General features: G+C 37.6%; 1 protein-coding gene across 4 annotated transcripts in view; it reads right to left on the bottom strand.

Annotated features, from left to right (window-relative positions):
• POT1 (protection of telomeres 1) overlaps positions 1-15,133 on the bottom strand; it is a 78,481-nt gene extending 63,348 nt beyond the window's left edge. Inside the window, exons 1-4 of one of the 4 annotated variants that reach the window (XM_077773277.1) lie at positions 14,958-15,133; positions 13,971-14,155; positions 5,809-5,881; positions 2,718-2,809 (exon numbers count right to left, since the gene is read on the bottom strand). In XM_077773277.1, coding sequence (XP_077629403.1) covers positions 2,718-2,809; positions 5,809-5,881; positions 13,971-14,093 — 288 coding nt within the window. In that variant the 5' untranslated portion in view covers positions 14,094-14,155; positions 14,958-15,133. The remainder of the gene's footprint in view (positions 1-2,717; positions 2,810-5,808; positions 5,882-13,970; positions 14,156-14,957) is intronic. The other 3 variants (XM_077773275.1, XM_077773278.1, XM_077773279.1) reach the window with 3 other exon arrangements.
• Between the last annotated feature and the right edge of the window lie 1,281 nt (positions 15,134-16,414).

The raw sequence follows: 16,414 nt of genomic DNA, 5'->3' as shown, positions 1-16,414 counted from the left end.
TTCATTTTTCCCTATCTAACAAAGTACTGTAACATACCATTTTCTAGTTCAGAGGAAAAAGGATATGTAAGGGTTATTTTCCCCCCCAAATAAGTGAATCTTCCCTTGTTAAACACCTACTTAATGGTCTCACTTTCATCCATATTCTCCTTTCTCCTCCACCTCATCATTTCTGAAGAATATCTCCCTTAAAAAAAGGCATGATTTCAGATCTTCTTAAGCAATGAATTTTTAATAATTTAGAACTGCCATCATGAATATTAATTATTTTACCTAAGCTGAAATAAAGTCCTGTCTTCAAGGGCAAGAATAATAATAATAACATGCCATTACTGGAGGCACTCACAAAACTGCTCTATCTAAACAGCTATTATAGAGCCACTGACTCCTACCCTACCTAAGTGGCCAGAAGCAGACGGTCAGGTAACACTTCTTTAAGTATATTTGCTTCTGGAACTTTGCTGTGCCACACCAACTAGATTAGAGCTATATATCTCAAGTTTTTAAAACTGTACCCACAATTACTCTATCGTTCTAAAAAAGTTTGATGAAAAGTCCTAGGAATGTCAGCACATAAATTACACAGCAAATACCAGATTTCCTTAAATTCTAAATTTTAAAGTAAGACTTTAAAATATACCAGTGATTCAATCACAACTTTCACAGGAGGGAAAAATCACTACACTGATTCTCCTTCCCTTCTTTCAAATTATAAAGTAGGAAAAAAATTAACTGATTTACCACCTCTTTACAAAAGCTTTAGCAGAAAGACAAAACTTGAGTTTGGCAATCTATTCCCAAAAATCCTTGTAGAAGAAAAAAAAGGGTAGATATTTTTAAAATTTCCTTGAAATAGATCTTTATTCTAGATTCCAAAGACAGAATTTACAAAAATAGCACCATTTCTCAAGTCCATGGAACTATTTATACATCATCACTTTCTGAAATTATAGTATGCCAGAATTATTCAGAACTCTGTTAATCCAACATTCTCATTTCATATCTGATTAAATGTATACCTGGAGATTATCAATAGTTATTCAAAATCCAGTAATTAACTGGAAGCCACACTCTGGGGCTCAGACTCTCAGATGCCTTTCTCTATACTGCTCTTCATCATTGGGGCTACACCTAATTTCAGTAAGATAAAAAGTGGTAACAACAATAACAACGCTGCCATGTACTGAGTTTCCACCTACTCCCAGCAGTAGGTACATCTATCTCTAATCCATATGACAATCCAGAAAGGTAAGTATTATTTTTCCTATCTTATGACTTATCTAAAGATTTTAAAATTAATTTTCTTAATGTTTAACTTGAGATTTTTTAACAATAAAAAATTTGAAAGAACTTTTTAATCTCTAAAAATTAAAATTAAAAAAGCTGAATGGAGTTGAGTGTTTTGCCCAGTCATACCTGCTGGAATTTAGACACTCTGACTCCCTACTGTATCTGGAACATGTATTCATACTTCAGAGCATTTTTACTTGCATATTTCTGCTCTAAAACACTCTTAAAAAAAAGTGTTTATTCAGTGAATAGAGAGAGAGTGTGACAGACAGAGTGCAAGCAGGAGAGAGGCAGAGAGATGGAGACACAGAATCTGGAGGAGGCTCTAGGCTCTGAGCTAGGCTCTGTGTCAGCACAGAGTCCAATGTGAGGCTTGACCTACAAGCTCTGAGATCATGACCTTAGCCGAAGTCAGATGCTTAACAGAATGAGCCACCCAGGCACCCTGCCATTTTAACCATTTTTAAGTGTCTAACTCAGTGGCATTAATTACAATCACAATGTATGCAATCACTATCTATTTCCAAACATTTTCATCATCCCAAACAGAAATTTTCTAACCATTAAGCAATAACTCCCCATCCCTTCCTCCCAACCCTAGCCCCTGGTAACCTCTAATCTACTTTCAAACACTATGAATTTGCCTATTCCATATATTCACAGGAATGGAAACACAATAGTTGCCCTTTTGTCTTTGGGGCTAGAACTTTTAGTAGAACATGGAAGAGCAACCTTGTTATGTTCCTAATCTTAGGGGGAAGTTTTGATTCCTTTACCATGGAATTTGATGTTAGCTGTGGTTTCTCATAAATGATCCGTATCATGTTGAGTGTTTCCCTTCTATTCCTAGTTTCCTGAGTGTTCCACTTATAAAAGGGTGTAGAATTTTATCAATTAAGACAACTATTTGTTTGTTCCCTTTGTTCTATCAATGAGATGTATTATAAGGATTGATTGTTGTGTGACGAGTCAAACTGTATTCCTAAAATAAATCCCACTTGGTCATAGTGTCAGTTCCTATTAATATGCAATTGGCATCAGTTTGGTAGGATCTTGTTGGATTTAGGAGGCATGGATTTTGAAACAATTATCAGAAAATAATATAAAAATACAGTTATAGTTTATATTAGTTTTTAGCTATTAAGAATTATTTTTAATTAAGTGAGGGGAAAATGTACATATCTTTAAGACATCCTGTTGAACATTAAACACTAAAATGAAGTAAGGGAAAAATCTGTCTCCTTTTATGTCAATGATAAAGTTTACAATCTCTTAAGAATATTGCAATTTAAAAAATGTTGCTGGAGTATCATTTTTTATATAACTACAAATATATAATGAATCTGTTTCAAAAAAGATCTACAGGATGAATATCAATAATTTTAAATCTACTTCTAAAACAACAAAATAATATGAAAATAGTTTACCCCTTCATAGAAAACTTTTGCACAGTCCTTTGCTAATTTTCCAAAAAATAATACATTGATGGTGTTGATCTCTGAATCTGAATTTTCTTGTTCTATAGAAAAAAAACACACATACAAAAAAAATTACATATAGTTTTATACACATAAGAAAATTGATGACAGCTATATTCTAAAAACAATACTTCAAAGTGCAATTATGGAGAATTAAAATTTTTTTCATTTACTTTTAGTTAACTTTAAATATAGCAAAAATAATGCACAGAATGCCACTAGGTACCAAAATCAAAATTATAACAAGTTTCAACTAGAATATATTATATAAACTTCTATACATATCATATTAACAGCACACAATAACCACTATTTATTTTCTGTTTATAATCAAAAGAAATTGAATACAGTAATTATTCAATTTTTATACTATATAGCACATCATCCCAAAGTAGTTAACTTCTATTGAACTTCTAGTAATCTACAGTGTCCAGTACATTAAGTTTTATTCTAGAAAAGTGATTTTCTCCTCTAGCACTCACAAGTTGAAGAGTAAAAGAACAGAGTGATGTAAAGACCAAAGTATCTGTGACTTTGAAAATGAAATTTACTTGGGAAATAAGGAATGGATATTCTACAAGTAATGTCATTTGGATTTTTCAGGCTTTGGGAAAGAATCCCCACAGTCTTCCTTCTCCAGAGGTCACCTCCTACAAGCAGTGCAGCAGGGCCAAACACTAACGACTCAGTTATATCATCGGAGAAAAGTCTCATTCTTATCAGCTTTCAAATACTCAACTACTCCAAGAAACTGCCATCATATCAGATTTTTATGAATCTATAGAGTATATGAAAGATCTTTGCCAAATTGACAGTCCTGGGTATGTGACTCAGAAGTCTGTCAGGTCTGGTGGCACTCATCAGTGAAACAACTACCGCATAGCTGCACATCGTCTCCTTTCACTTACTTTTTTTTTTTAATGTTTTATTTATTTCTAGGAGAGAGAGAGAGAGAGAGAGACAGCGTGAGCAGGGGAGGGTCAGAGAGAGAGGGAGTCACAGACTCTGAAACAGGCTCCAGGCTCTGAGCTGGCAGTCAGCACAGAGCCCGACGCAGGACTCGAACCCAGGAACTGCGAGATCATGACCTAAGCGAAAGTCAGACGCTCAACCGACTAAGCCCCCCAGGCGCCCCATCCTTTCACTTATTCTTGAATCCACCTCCTCAAAACAAGTATATGCATAAATTGAAACACTAATGTTCCACAAATCCATAGTGGCTTCTAATCAAAATACAACACACTTGGTTAATATTTGAAATGATCTATCAGAGGTCTATTTCTGGCCATGATGGACTAATAGAGACTGGATGTATTCTCATCTTAAAACAACTAGAAAACTAAAAAAAAAAAAAAAAAAAAAAAAAAAAAAAATGCAAAAACAGTTTTCAGGTATCAGACAAGAAGAAGTAGGAAAGCGATCTGTTTTTTTATTAATGTTTATTTATTTTTGAGAGAGAGACAGAGACAGAGCATGAGCAGGGGAGGGGCAGAGAGAGAGGGAGACAAAATCTGAAGCAGCCTCCAGGCTCTACACTATCAGTGCAGAGCTTGACTCAGGGCTCAAACCCACGAACAGTGAGATCATGACCTGAACTGAATTGGGACAGAGTCCCCCAGGTGCCCCAGAAAGCAATCTCTTGGAGAAGGAAAATATACCAATACCCTAGCTTACCTCCTGGAGAGTTTCCAGGCAGCAGAAAATGGAGCTAAAATCCAAACAAAGCTCAACAACCTCACTGAATTCAGAAGAGTTCAGATATGAGGATACTAAGGTAGCTAGAATTTGCAGAGAAGAGTGTCAAGTGGAGGACAGCAGGCCAGACAGGGAGTGCTCTGGTGACCTGAAGATGGGTGCCTACAGGTCTTTGGTTGAATACTGACCTTCAAGTGCACGAAGGCAAGAACTTCATGAAGTGGAAGAACTACTTGAAAGGAATAGGCAGAACAATTCTGACACTCACATAGGGATAGGAACTGTTCTGGTTCCAACCAGACAGAATGGAATCCTCATATGGAAGGCCCAGAGTAGAATTGTCAGAAAGGTTATTTTCTTAGTGATAAGGCCAAATTAGCCTGAAAATAAAGGCTGTTCTATCCACACCCCAACAAAGCTAACCACTAACCACACTGATTCTAAGAAAATTAAATATATCCGAAAATAAAGACAAATAGTATTTAAAGGATAGCAAATAAAATCAATATTAAATAATATAAAATTCTAAGTGTCCAGCATCCAGAAAAAAAAAAAAAAAACAATTACCAGCCATGAACATGATGAGGAGAAAATGGAAGACATAAAAAAATCTCAAAATGAACTTTCAGAGTAGAAAAATATAATATTAGAATAATGGGGCACCTGGGTGGCTCAGTCCATTAAGTGACCGACTGTGGCTCAGGTCATGATCTCGCAGTTCATGGGTTCAAGTTCTGTGTTGGGCTCTGTGCTGACAGCTCAGAGCCTGGAATCTGCTTCAGATTCTGTCTCCCTCTTTCTCTGCCCCTCCCCCCATTCACACTCTCTCTCTGTCTCTCTCTTTCAAAAATAAACATTAAAAAAAAAGTTAATAGTACACTGAGTAGAGTTAATAGCAGATTAAAAAGAATAAAATGTTACACAAAGCTGAAAAACAGAGAAGAATCAATGAAAAGTTGGCTTTAAAGATCAACAAAACACATCTCTAGCCAGAATGATCAGGAGGGAAAAATGACAGAGAGAATAGTCACAAATTATCAAATCAATAAATAGGATATCACTACAGATCCTACCAACATAAAAGTATATCAAAAATATATTAGGAATAACTTTATGCCAATATACTTGACAACTACGATAAAACAGATACATTCCTTTAGAAACACTGAAAAGCTCCATAACAAATGAAAAAAATTATTCCATTCTACAGTTTTTTACACTACTGTGTGTATGTACCCATTAGAAATTATTTTTGTGCCTTTGTGAGTATGAATGTATATTAAGTTATCCATTTGTAGATTATAAGCAAAAGTTAAGGAGAGATAATTTTCATCATACTGTATACCTTGTAGTGCAATCTTCAAAACAGCTGTTCTGTTTCCACCAGAAGTTAAAGAAGAGATAGTCGAGAGTTTTCCCTAAAATGAAAGAAAAATAGTTATACAGAAAAGCAAAAAGAATTTACTATAACACCAAGAAATAAGGAAAAATGGGAATAACTTTTTAAAAAGCAATACTTTTATTTAAAAAGAAGTACTGTGTTCAAGTCACCATATTTAAGACATGAAAGTGATTTTACTAGAGCAATGTCAGAAGACCTAATTATTTATGTTCACAATTTAATTTTTAAACAATCTTATTAATCAAATATTATCTGATTCCTTATTTTACAGATAAAGATGAACAGGCTCAACTTCAGTTCCATTTTAACCTAAAAAGTTATACTCTACTAAAGGAAAATGAAGAGTTTGCTCCTGGAAAGAAATAAACACTATAAAGAAGAGTTAAGGGGTGCCTGGGTGATTCAGTCAATTAAGTGTCCAACTTTTGACTGGTGCAGGTCATGAGCTCATAGTTCATGAGATCAAGATCTTCTCTCCCTCTGCCTCTGCCACTCCCCAGTTGGTGCTCTTTCTCTCACTCTCACAATAAATAAATAAACATTGAAAAAATTTTTTGAATAGAGTTAAAATGTGCAGCATGGTCATTTCATAAGAAAGGTCTGTGTGGATGATGCAATGGACAAAGGCCCACAAGAAGTTTAGGCCTTGATCTTCTGTAATGAACCAGCTGTCTGCTTTAAAAAGTTACTTAATCAGAGTCTCTTAGACAAAATGAAGTAGTCTCTATAATTTCTTCTGGATCTAAAATTTAATGATTCTATGAATAAATATATTATAGGTCCTATATATAGGAAGTTTGAAAACTTCCATATAGAAATAAAAGTTTAATAAAATTTTTAAATGGATCCTATAAAACAGATCTCCCAAACTAATATTCTACACTTGGATGTAACCAACAACAACAAAAAGCTATGCGCATAGAGCAATTTTTCTTTAAGACAGGAATCCAAAAAAAAGTTAAAACAAGGTTATCAGTCATGTAGGATTCGGTCAAAAGTGCAAGTAAATAGTTCCACTTAGGAGGCAGAAAGCTGGAAAGAACAACAAAAAGGTGGACAATGTACACATTTCAACATCTTTCTTGACCCACCAGAGAACTGAAGTCAAAAGACAACCAACTAATCAGAAATCTACGAAAAGAGAAGTACCTCCAGCAAGAGAAGGGCAAGAGGGAGTTGAGGACGCAAGGCAACCAACTACTCAGAAATGTACAGGGAAAATGTTCAAGGAAAGATGGGGGGCAACCACTCGCTTACCTGAGGTACATGGCAAGTGCTGCCTGACAGGCGTCAGAAAATTCATCTAACACTTTTTTTTAAATGTTTATTTCTGAACTAGAGAGAGTGCAAGTGGGGAAGGGGCAGAGAGAGAGAGAGAGAGAAGAGAGAGAGACAGAGAGAGACAGAGAGAGAGAGACAGAAGACCCAAAGTGGGCTCTGCGCTGACAGCAGAGAGCCTGATGTGGAGCCCAAACTCACGAACTGCGAGATTATGACCTGGGCCGAAGTCAGACACCTAAGTGACGGAGCCACCCAGGCATCCCCATCTAACATTTTTAATAAGCTGCTAAGTGTAGGTAGTGAGAGGAAATGAAGCTCTTAGGAGCTGCAAACACTAGAGGAGCTCACCCACTTACAAGCTCTTCTCCACAAACCCGACAAAGTTCAGGCCAAGAAGGGGTCGGGGGCAAGGCTGGTAGCAGTTACTGTAGGAAACCCTGCCTGGATGTTCCCCATCTTTCTCAGAACAATGTCCTTGCACTGCTGGGAGAAGGGCAAGAAACCTATGCATCTTACTAGAGCTTCAGTGAAAACCCACTGTAGGGGAAAAAAAAAACACCACTCTTTACTCCTTTTAGGGATAAGCAGGAATAGGTATACAGGTGTGAGGGCCAGACCTACAGCTAAGGACAGGGCAGAATCACTGAGAAGACCTCACTCACAAGACCGAGGTGACGTTGCCTGAAAAGACTGAGGCTAAACCAGAAGAGAGAACATTCATTCATTGCCAAGACTAACAAAATGTCCAGACAAAATCAACATGACCCGCTACTGACACAAAAGCAAAAGAGATAGGAGAGAAACTTTAGCGGAGGCTGAAGACAAGGAAAAGATCTAAAACTAGACAATGAGAAAACCCGTCTGGTCCCGTCTGGCAGACCAGACCTCATACTAAATACAAAGGAACTCTAAAGGAATTAAAGCTTGTAGTATGCTGAAGTAACCAGACAACAAATCCCCAACCTCTCTCAACTTCTCACTAGATTAACTCAACACACCACACAAAAGGTCTAGCAGAAAGGCCTGCACTTTTCCAGGAATAAAAACTACTGAATATGGTTTCCACTGCTCTTCGCAAGAGCCAGAGCTTACAACAACAAATTACAGAGGCATATGGAAAAGAACAAAACAGGAAAGAACACACTATCAAGACACAAAGCAATCAAGAGAACCTCAATCAGATTAATCAAACAACTCAAACAGATGCTTCTGTTACTCTTGCACCTGATCCAACTGGATGAAAGCTCTAAGCGAGAGTCCAGAATGATTGAAAAATGTGATTTCTGGAATGAGACACACAGGTCTATAACAATGGAGAACAAAAAACTCAAGTAACCAGGGAGAAATGTCCAGCACTTGGGGAGGAACCCCACCCCCCCTCCAAACCTGGAAAAGGAACTCCTCACACATCAGGAGGTAAAGGGGAAAGAAAGCATTTTAATTTTTGTCTTTCATAACTATTCCAGAAGACTTCCCCTCACCGCAAAGGAAAAGGTACTGGAGTTGCTCTCACAAACTATAGGGAACTCCAAAGAGTAACTGTGTCCCCCACCTGATGGCTCTAACTAGGAGCCAGCAGGGTATGGCCCAGCCTGTACCTTCAATAGAAGATACTTCCAAATGTTTCCACAACCTATAGGGCAAATGAACTGGGCAAGTAGGCCACATGTAACGAACTGTCCTCAAGCGGTCTCTCTGGCCACAAGGACTAAACTGAAGTACTAGGACTGAATAGAGGGCAGTAAGGCTTCCCAGATGGCAGACCATCTGTCTGGACAGATGGACCCTGTCAACCTGTGTTGCCTGATTGATCCACATCCTTTCTGAGGACCCCTAACAACTCTGTTTCCAAGAGTAGCATGTATGCCCTTAGTATTGTGCTTCCTATGTGAAAAGCAGAAATCAACTAAAAACAAACAGTATGACTGGCTCCTAGAGATAGTTATAAAAAAATATTCAAACGTTTAAAAAAACACCCTCAGTTGACTGTGTGGTATAAAACTTGTTCCTTATCTTCAGCTGAAGTGAGCAGAGAAAATTGGATGCTGAACTAAAAATTAAGCTTTGAAGTTTAAAGACAACTGTAAAGTGAGAGACTTTCGGGGGGATTTATGTCCCCAGTTATGTTTACATTTCATTTCAGTAAGGGGTGGGTGAAACCTAGAGACATTCCTCTACATTGCAAATGATGTACGTACATTAGGGAGATTAGTTTCTCTCCGTCTCTCAGGAGGGGAAGGCAGTTGGATAGCTGTCCTATATAATCTCCCAGGTTCATAATTTCAAGGTTCCTTTTCTACAGCACAAGAAATCCCTTCTATACACACAGGATGATTTTTGATCCTCACTGTACTGTCTTGAATGAGGAAGACAGGATAGAAAACTGACGCAGTCACTGCTGAGAGTAAAAATAATAGTCAGCTTATACTCCAGAAATCTGTTAGCTTCCAGGATAAAAGTGAACTGGTGTTAGATATTAAAAATGTATCACCCTATTATTAAGAGTGGGGTTTTCCTGAGGTCAGGGCCTCTCAAATGGGATACAAATGCTTTCGTGCACAGTAGGAGCTGGATCTGTTGGACTCCCTGTCTCCTGACCAACCAAATCTACTGAACTGCAACACATCAGCCTAGAAGCTGGATTACACACTGTTGCTTAAGAACTATTTGACCATTTGACATTTACCCAAATAAAATAAATATCTATGTTTATGTAAAAATTTGTATGAGCATTTATAGCTGCTTTATGTATCATTATAAAAAAGAAACTGGAAAGAATCCAAATACTGCTACACTGAGGAACGAAGGAATGGGCTGTGATGGAATTCTAGTCACCAATAAAAAGGAAAAGTGTTAATAAATATAGCAACATGGAAGAACCTCAAATGCATCATGCTAAGTGAAAGAAGCCAGTCTCAAAAGGCTACTTAGTGCAGGATTCCATCTACATGGCATTTTTGAAAGGCAAAAGCACACTGTCAGAAAATTGGTAAAAGTGGTTGCCAGCTGTTGGAATTGGGAGTAGCAGCAGACTATAAAATTTTGGGGGGTGATGGACTGTTATACAGCTTAATTATGTTTGTGGTTATACATTCTTATACATCTGTCAAAACTTGCAGAACTGTATACTAAAAAGTGAATTCAGCAGTAAAATGCTTTTAGTAAAATTCAAGAAACATAAGAGATACTTGCAGGTTAAAAAAAGGTTATGTTGGGGTGCCTGGGTGGCTCAAGTGGTTTAGCATTTGACTCTTGATTTTGGCTCAGCTCATGATCTCACAGTTATGGGATCGAGTCCCGCATTGGCCTCTGTGCTGAGCATAGCCTGCTTGGTATTCTCTCTCCTTCCTTTCTGTCTCTCTGCCCTTCCCCCATGCTTGTGGGAGCTTTGTCTCACTCTCTCTCAAAAATAAACTTTAAAAAATTTTTTTCTTTAAAAAAGAATTAAGTATTCAAACTGAGATCTGAAAAATAAGAGATTCATTCAGATAGATAAAAGAACAGACATCATACACTTTGACCTAACTTTAACAAATGAGCATTATTCATGAAAATGTGATACTCATGAATTAAATGAGAATTGTTCATGAAAATGTGATAATCATGAGAAATAAGTAAAAGGTATTTCCTTGTTTTAACCCTACTGAATACTAACATGTTCATTTTTAACTAAAAGGAATTATTGTAATAAAGGACTAACACTGAAAAATTGGGGGCACTAGGTGGCTCAGTTGGTTGAACATCTGACTTTTGATTTCAGTTCAGGTCATGATCTCACAGTTCCTGGAATTGAGCCCTGCATGGTTTCTATATAAAATATAAAAGAAATTCCATTTTCCCTATAGCATAGTTGATTAAAATTTTATTTTTGTTATTGATAGTTTACAACAATTGTATTTAATTTCGCCACTCATTCTTAGTAACCTCATGTAAATTTTTAGGACTGTTGTCAAGTTTGAAAAAATTTCTATTGAGTCTCTTTCCTATTTTAGCTGTAAGATTTGTTAACAATTGTCCTCAAAGCTTCAGATTCCATAGTTTCAGTACTTATTTTTGTCTACCAACTATATACACCCCACGCTAGGTGTGACAGTATATTTTCATACCCTGGTACAACTTCTGGCCCCATTATTTTTCTCCTACACTACCCAGTGAGCTGGAATGTTCCTGGGAAACATTCCTATATCAGGAGAGCTGGCATATCCTTCCTGCAAGTGGAAGTAGCTGCAAACCACACAAACATATCTCACTAATATTATTCCACAAGTCAACTTCCCCTTAGCTACATTCCAAAACTGTTCTCAATCATTCCAAAGGCCACTTGATAAGACAGAAAATGCAATGGAGGGGAAGTCAAAAATGGAAAGAGACACCAATCTTGACCACTCTAGGTTAAAACTTCCCATGTGTGTAAATTTTACAGATATGTAAAAATGTAAATTCATTTCTAAGACCCCTAATATGGTCTTTGAAGGGCTTGTTGAAGTAGAGTCTTTGAAACTTCAATGCTGCTAACTGCAAAATAATTTTGTCACTGGTCAATGGGATTATGGTACATTATTTTCACTGAAAACTGATACCAGGTAAAAGCCTTGCCCAAAAGTATTTGTTGATGATATCATTATCTTTACCAGCATTGACTAAATGTCTTGAATTTAATATTCATTTAATCTTCACTGCATTTCTATGAAATGGGATATTATAATTCCTAGCTTACAAGTGAAAAAAATAAGGTATAGACAGGTAAAATCACTTTTCCAATTACATAGCTAGTATATCGTGTATCTGTGCTTGAATCCAGCCAGCCTATCTTCAGGACTTCCACTCCTTTTTAGAATGCTAAACTCTTATAGGAGTTAAGTTTGTGACCAGGGCCGTGAGTTTGAGTTTGAATGTAAGTGTGTTGGGGAAAGAGGGACAGGACAAGGGCAGAACAGAAGAGAAAAGGAAATGCAGATTAATTTTTAAAAATTGAATTTATTTTATTTTACTTTAGTGCAGTAGTTATGAAGTTGATTTTAGGTAGCACAAAAGCCAGTCACTGTTAACCAAATGCAAAACTGACTTGGCTACAATTAAAAAGTCTTCCACTCCCATTTCAAGACTACAACTTACCATAATTAAAATATCAAAATACCACTACACATTCTTCAAAAGACATTTCCTGCTTTCACTTTCTCAACCCACATTCAATTCTCAAATCACTAAAAAGCCGACCGAGCAACATTAGTCTTTTAAATGATCTATACTTTCTTGGTTATTAAATCATACAGATGCTTTTCAGACCTTAGACTGAGTATCTAGCAGCAACATAATGCTCTGGTTAGTAGCAAAGACCATGAAAATTCAAATCCCACTCAGCCACTTACTAGCTAACCTTGGATCTAACCTTGAATGAATTAAACTGTTAATCTGTTTTCCCAACTATAAAATGGGAATAATAATATCTATTTACAGGGTTCTTCCAAGGATTAAAAGTGGGATATATATAAAGCACTTAGGAGAGTGCTTACCAAACAGCAATTTACGTAAAAGTTACTGATATTACTCACTCCTTGAAACTTACTAAATACCCAAGACACCGCTCTCTCCTGCTTTTTCTTCTACACCTCTGGATCAACTCAGACGCTTATTCATGCTACCTTCTTTCATTGAAATCCTTCAACACTCCTCATTCTATTCTTTGGACCAAATCTTCCTGAGTAGGGAACCCATTAAGCTCCAAATCCATTTGCCTACAGGATATTACCACTTGGATACCTCCAAAAACCTCTGAAGATATCCAAAACTGAACTCATCTTTCTTCCTAAATGTGTGATTCCTATTATCTTTCCAAGGCTGACAGGGCTTAAAAACATGGAAATTTCCTGAACTCCTCTTTACCTCTCTCACCTAATTGTTCTCCAAGACTTGTTGCTTCTGCTTCTTTATTCTGTCAGTTTGAAAGCAGAATGTCGAGATTCTAATGCCAACTCTACTACTTATTAGCTGTATCTCAGGCCAAGCCTTAAGCTTAACCTTTTGGAAATGCAGTATCCTCATGTACAGATGAAGAATAATAGGACCTAACTCATGGGGTTTTGTGATGATTAAATGAATCGATATATGCAAAACACTTAAAATACCACCTAACTTCTATAAAGAGCTCAAAGTTAACTTTTGTTATTACTATAATTTTATTATGATATTGTCTCTTTCCCATCCTCTGTCCCTGGCTCAGACCAGCATCAACTCTAGACTAGATTATTGCAACTACCTCTTAACTAATTATCCTTCCGCTAACCTTGCCCTCTCTGATATATTCTTCACACAGGAGGCAGAGTAATTTAAACTCAACGTGAATCATGTCTCTGTCCTGCTTAAAATTAAGTGTCTCCCACAGTTTTTGGGTAACATCCAAACACTTCAATATGCAAATTAAGACTATCAGACCCAAAATAAAAGGTATGTCAGTCATCCTTTAATTTCCAGATCCATTTTCCAGACCTAACTTGTCAAAACCAAAAATTCCCTCCTAAATGTTCACATACCATGATTCTAATACCAACTTATTATAATTAGAGATTAGGTAACCTGTCCAAACCTAGAAAAAATCAGTGCCCTTTAGTTTAAGGACTATATCCACTCATCGCTGTACCCTCAAAATTTATTCCATTGTATCACAAAACAATTCAATGTCTGCTAAATAATTACGAACAACAACATCAAAACAGTCACTATGACACACATAAAACCATTTCTAAAACAACTCTTATAAGCTCAACATAAAAATGAGCATTCCCTTTTGGAAGACAAAAAGCATTCTGAGTTATGAAAATTCTTACCTGGATGTATTTTTTGCTATAATCACAACCTGGCTGTAGAGATCTGATATCTACTTTGCTTAATTCACTTAGCAGCTCAACTTCAGGCACTCCATTCACTTCTTTTATTAATTCAAGGGGCATATCAGATCTGCTTCAAAATACTGTCCAAAGCAAATTCAACTAGGGAATCTGACAGCTTGCTGCTGAAAACAAAGACCAATGTTTTATCCAAAATGCAGTGAAGAATCGCTTTAAGCTTCTTTGACTTAGTTTTATTTTTCCTCTCCTTTAAGTCAGTAATCATTGTTGGCAGTGGGGTGGATTAGTCTATAATTTTATTACAAAGATCAATACAACCATTCCCCTAAGACAGTGAAATTCCAGCCTTTTCTATTTAGTTTCCTAATTAAAGAACTACCTCTAAAAGTCCGTTTTAGGATCTGTGAAAACCCACACTAACAATGTCCCTTACCAAAATTGTGCTTTAAAATATACAAGCTATTGGGGAAAAGAGGGGGATTGAAAAGTTTTGTTCTTTAATCCCCTTGGCCATTGTAATATTGTGTACGCAAACTGGACACCAAAAGCTTATTACTCCACAACATACCGGTTGTCTCCTCTCTCCAGCCCCTATACATAATCGAAAGAACTACTGAACTGATATTAATTTGTGCTTTCTAGGTTCAATCTTATTTCACATACTTCTTGACTAGGACACACACTAATATCAATATTAATTTTAATGCGTACGCCCCAACCTTCCCCAATCCAGTGAGTTCAGTGAGGGCGGGGACTTGTATTAACTCAAGTCAGCTGCTCACAAAACGCCAAGCAGGCTATTAACCACAGCAGACTCACGCTATATGTAAGTATGAAAGCTCATTCTGCAATAACTACACCCTGTTTTGATCTAAACTAAATCTGCCTCTTTGTCATACCCATCCAGAACCCGAAGCACCCTGCCCTCATATAAGAAGCCGCAAACCCACTTAGAAATTCACTCACCCACTCTAGAGAAAAACAAGGAAGTTTAGAGGGCGCGCGCGTGACGCCACACGCACGCCGACGGCCCGTCTCTCACGCATGCGTACACGGTCTGCAGGGCTTAGCATACTGCTCCTACGCCGGCGGAGGACAAACTGCATGATGGTTCCCAGGTCTAAGATGTCCTGAGAGTTTCACGGAATACTCAGACGGCGCGGCGCCAGGGTAGCGTGGGGAGCCGGCACAGTATCCGTCCGGAATCTTCTGGTTCCCCGTAGCCCGGTCTCGGGTTAGGCTCCAGCGGTCAAGGCTGCAGGCGCGGGACAGGGAAGCGGGGGCGGTCCGCTGCGCGATTCAAACATCCTGCAACCAATAAAAAGTCTCCCCCAAACCCGGGAGAGATTTGAAATTAGAAGCCGCTGTGGGCAGGGCACTTCCTGTAACTACAGATTTTCCACCTCAGGAGCAGTCACCACAAAGGCAGGTTTTGCAAAGAAAAAAATTACATCAATGACTAAGGCAATTTTTAGATAGATCAGCTTAACCTCCTCATTGGTCTATAGGTTTATAGTTTGGGGGTTCAATTAATAAGACGTATTATTAAATGTGACTTCTTGGCTAATCTCTGATTTCTATTTCCCGATCATTTTATAAAAGTGAAACCACCTCAATGCGAAGACCTGATGTAATAATTACATAAATATTTCCAAGGCTAATTTCGACTAAAATATCAGCTGCAGATACGTATTTGCAGGAAGAAATAGCTGCTTAAAGTAACTTTTTAGGAGGGACCAGCCCACCTTCGTTCCCTCACACTCATGTATTCACATATGGTGCATAAATCAGCGGTGACAGGAGTCTGAACTCGCAAGCTGAGCTGTCCGTTTGTAGGAAACTATACTAAGTAAGGTTTAGATCCTCTCCTTGTTCCTACCCTAGCTTCACCCAGCCCAGAAATACTGTTTCTTCTCCCTAAGGGAAGTTCTCCACCTTGGCTCTGGATTCCGGCCGCTTTTCGTTTCACCTCCTACCATCAGTTATATATTCTCTCTCAGCATATTTTCATCTTATCCTTTCCCATTGGCATTTAAACATATTCTTCCACAGCCTAAGCTTATTAAGGGCAGGGAGAATTGTTCACTATTATATGCTTAGAGCCTATTCAGTGAATCACACATTGTAGGGGCTAAGTATTTATTGAATGAACAAATGCTCAGGAAGAAAGTTCTCTTTCCTCACCTCCGGCTTCAGCCTCTCCATCTTGGTCCCACCTCCACGCCACTTACATTGAATCTGCCTTTGCCAATATCACTGAAGATCTCTTCGTTGCTAAGCCAAAGGGCACTCTTTACATGCTTTAGTGTTTCTTACACATCTTTCTAAACATTTTCATTTTGTTAACACATGTTTTGCTTACCTATTATCCTATATCAACTGAATCTTTTTTAAAGTTTTTCTTTTTTCATCTAGTTAACCTA

Source organism: Crocuta crocuta, unplaced genomic scaffold, assembly GCF_008692635.1.
Source record: "Crocuta crocuta isolate KB4526 unplaced genomic scaffold, BGI_CrCroc_1.0 scaffold16, whole genome shotgun sequence".
Taxonomy (NCBI): domain Eukaryota; kingdom Metazoa; phylum Chordata; class Mammalia; order Carnivora; family Hyaenidae; genus Crocuta; species Crocuta crocuta.
The sequence above is the reverse complement of the archived record's forward strand: the minus strand, read 5'-3'. Positions and strand labels throughout refer to the sequence as shown.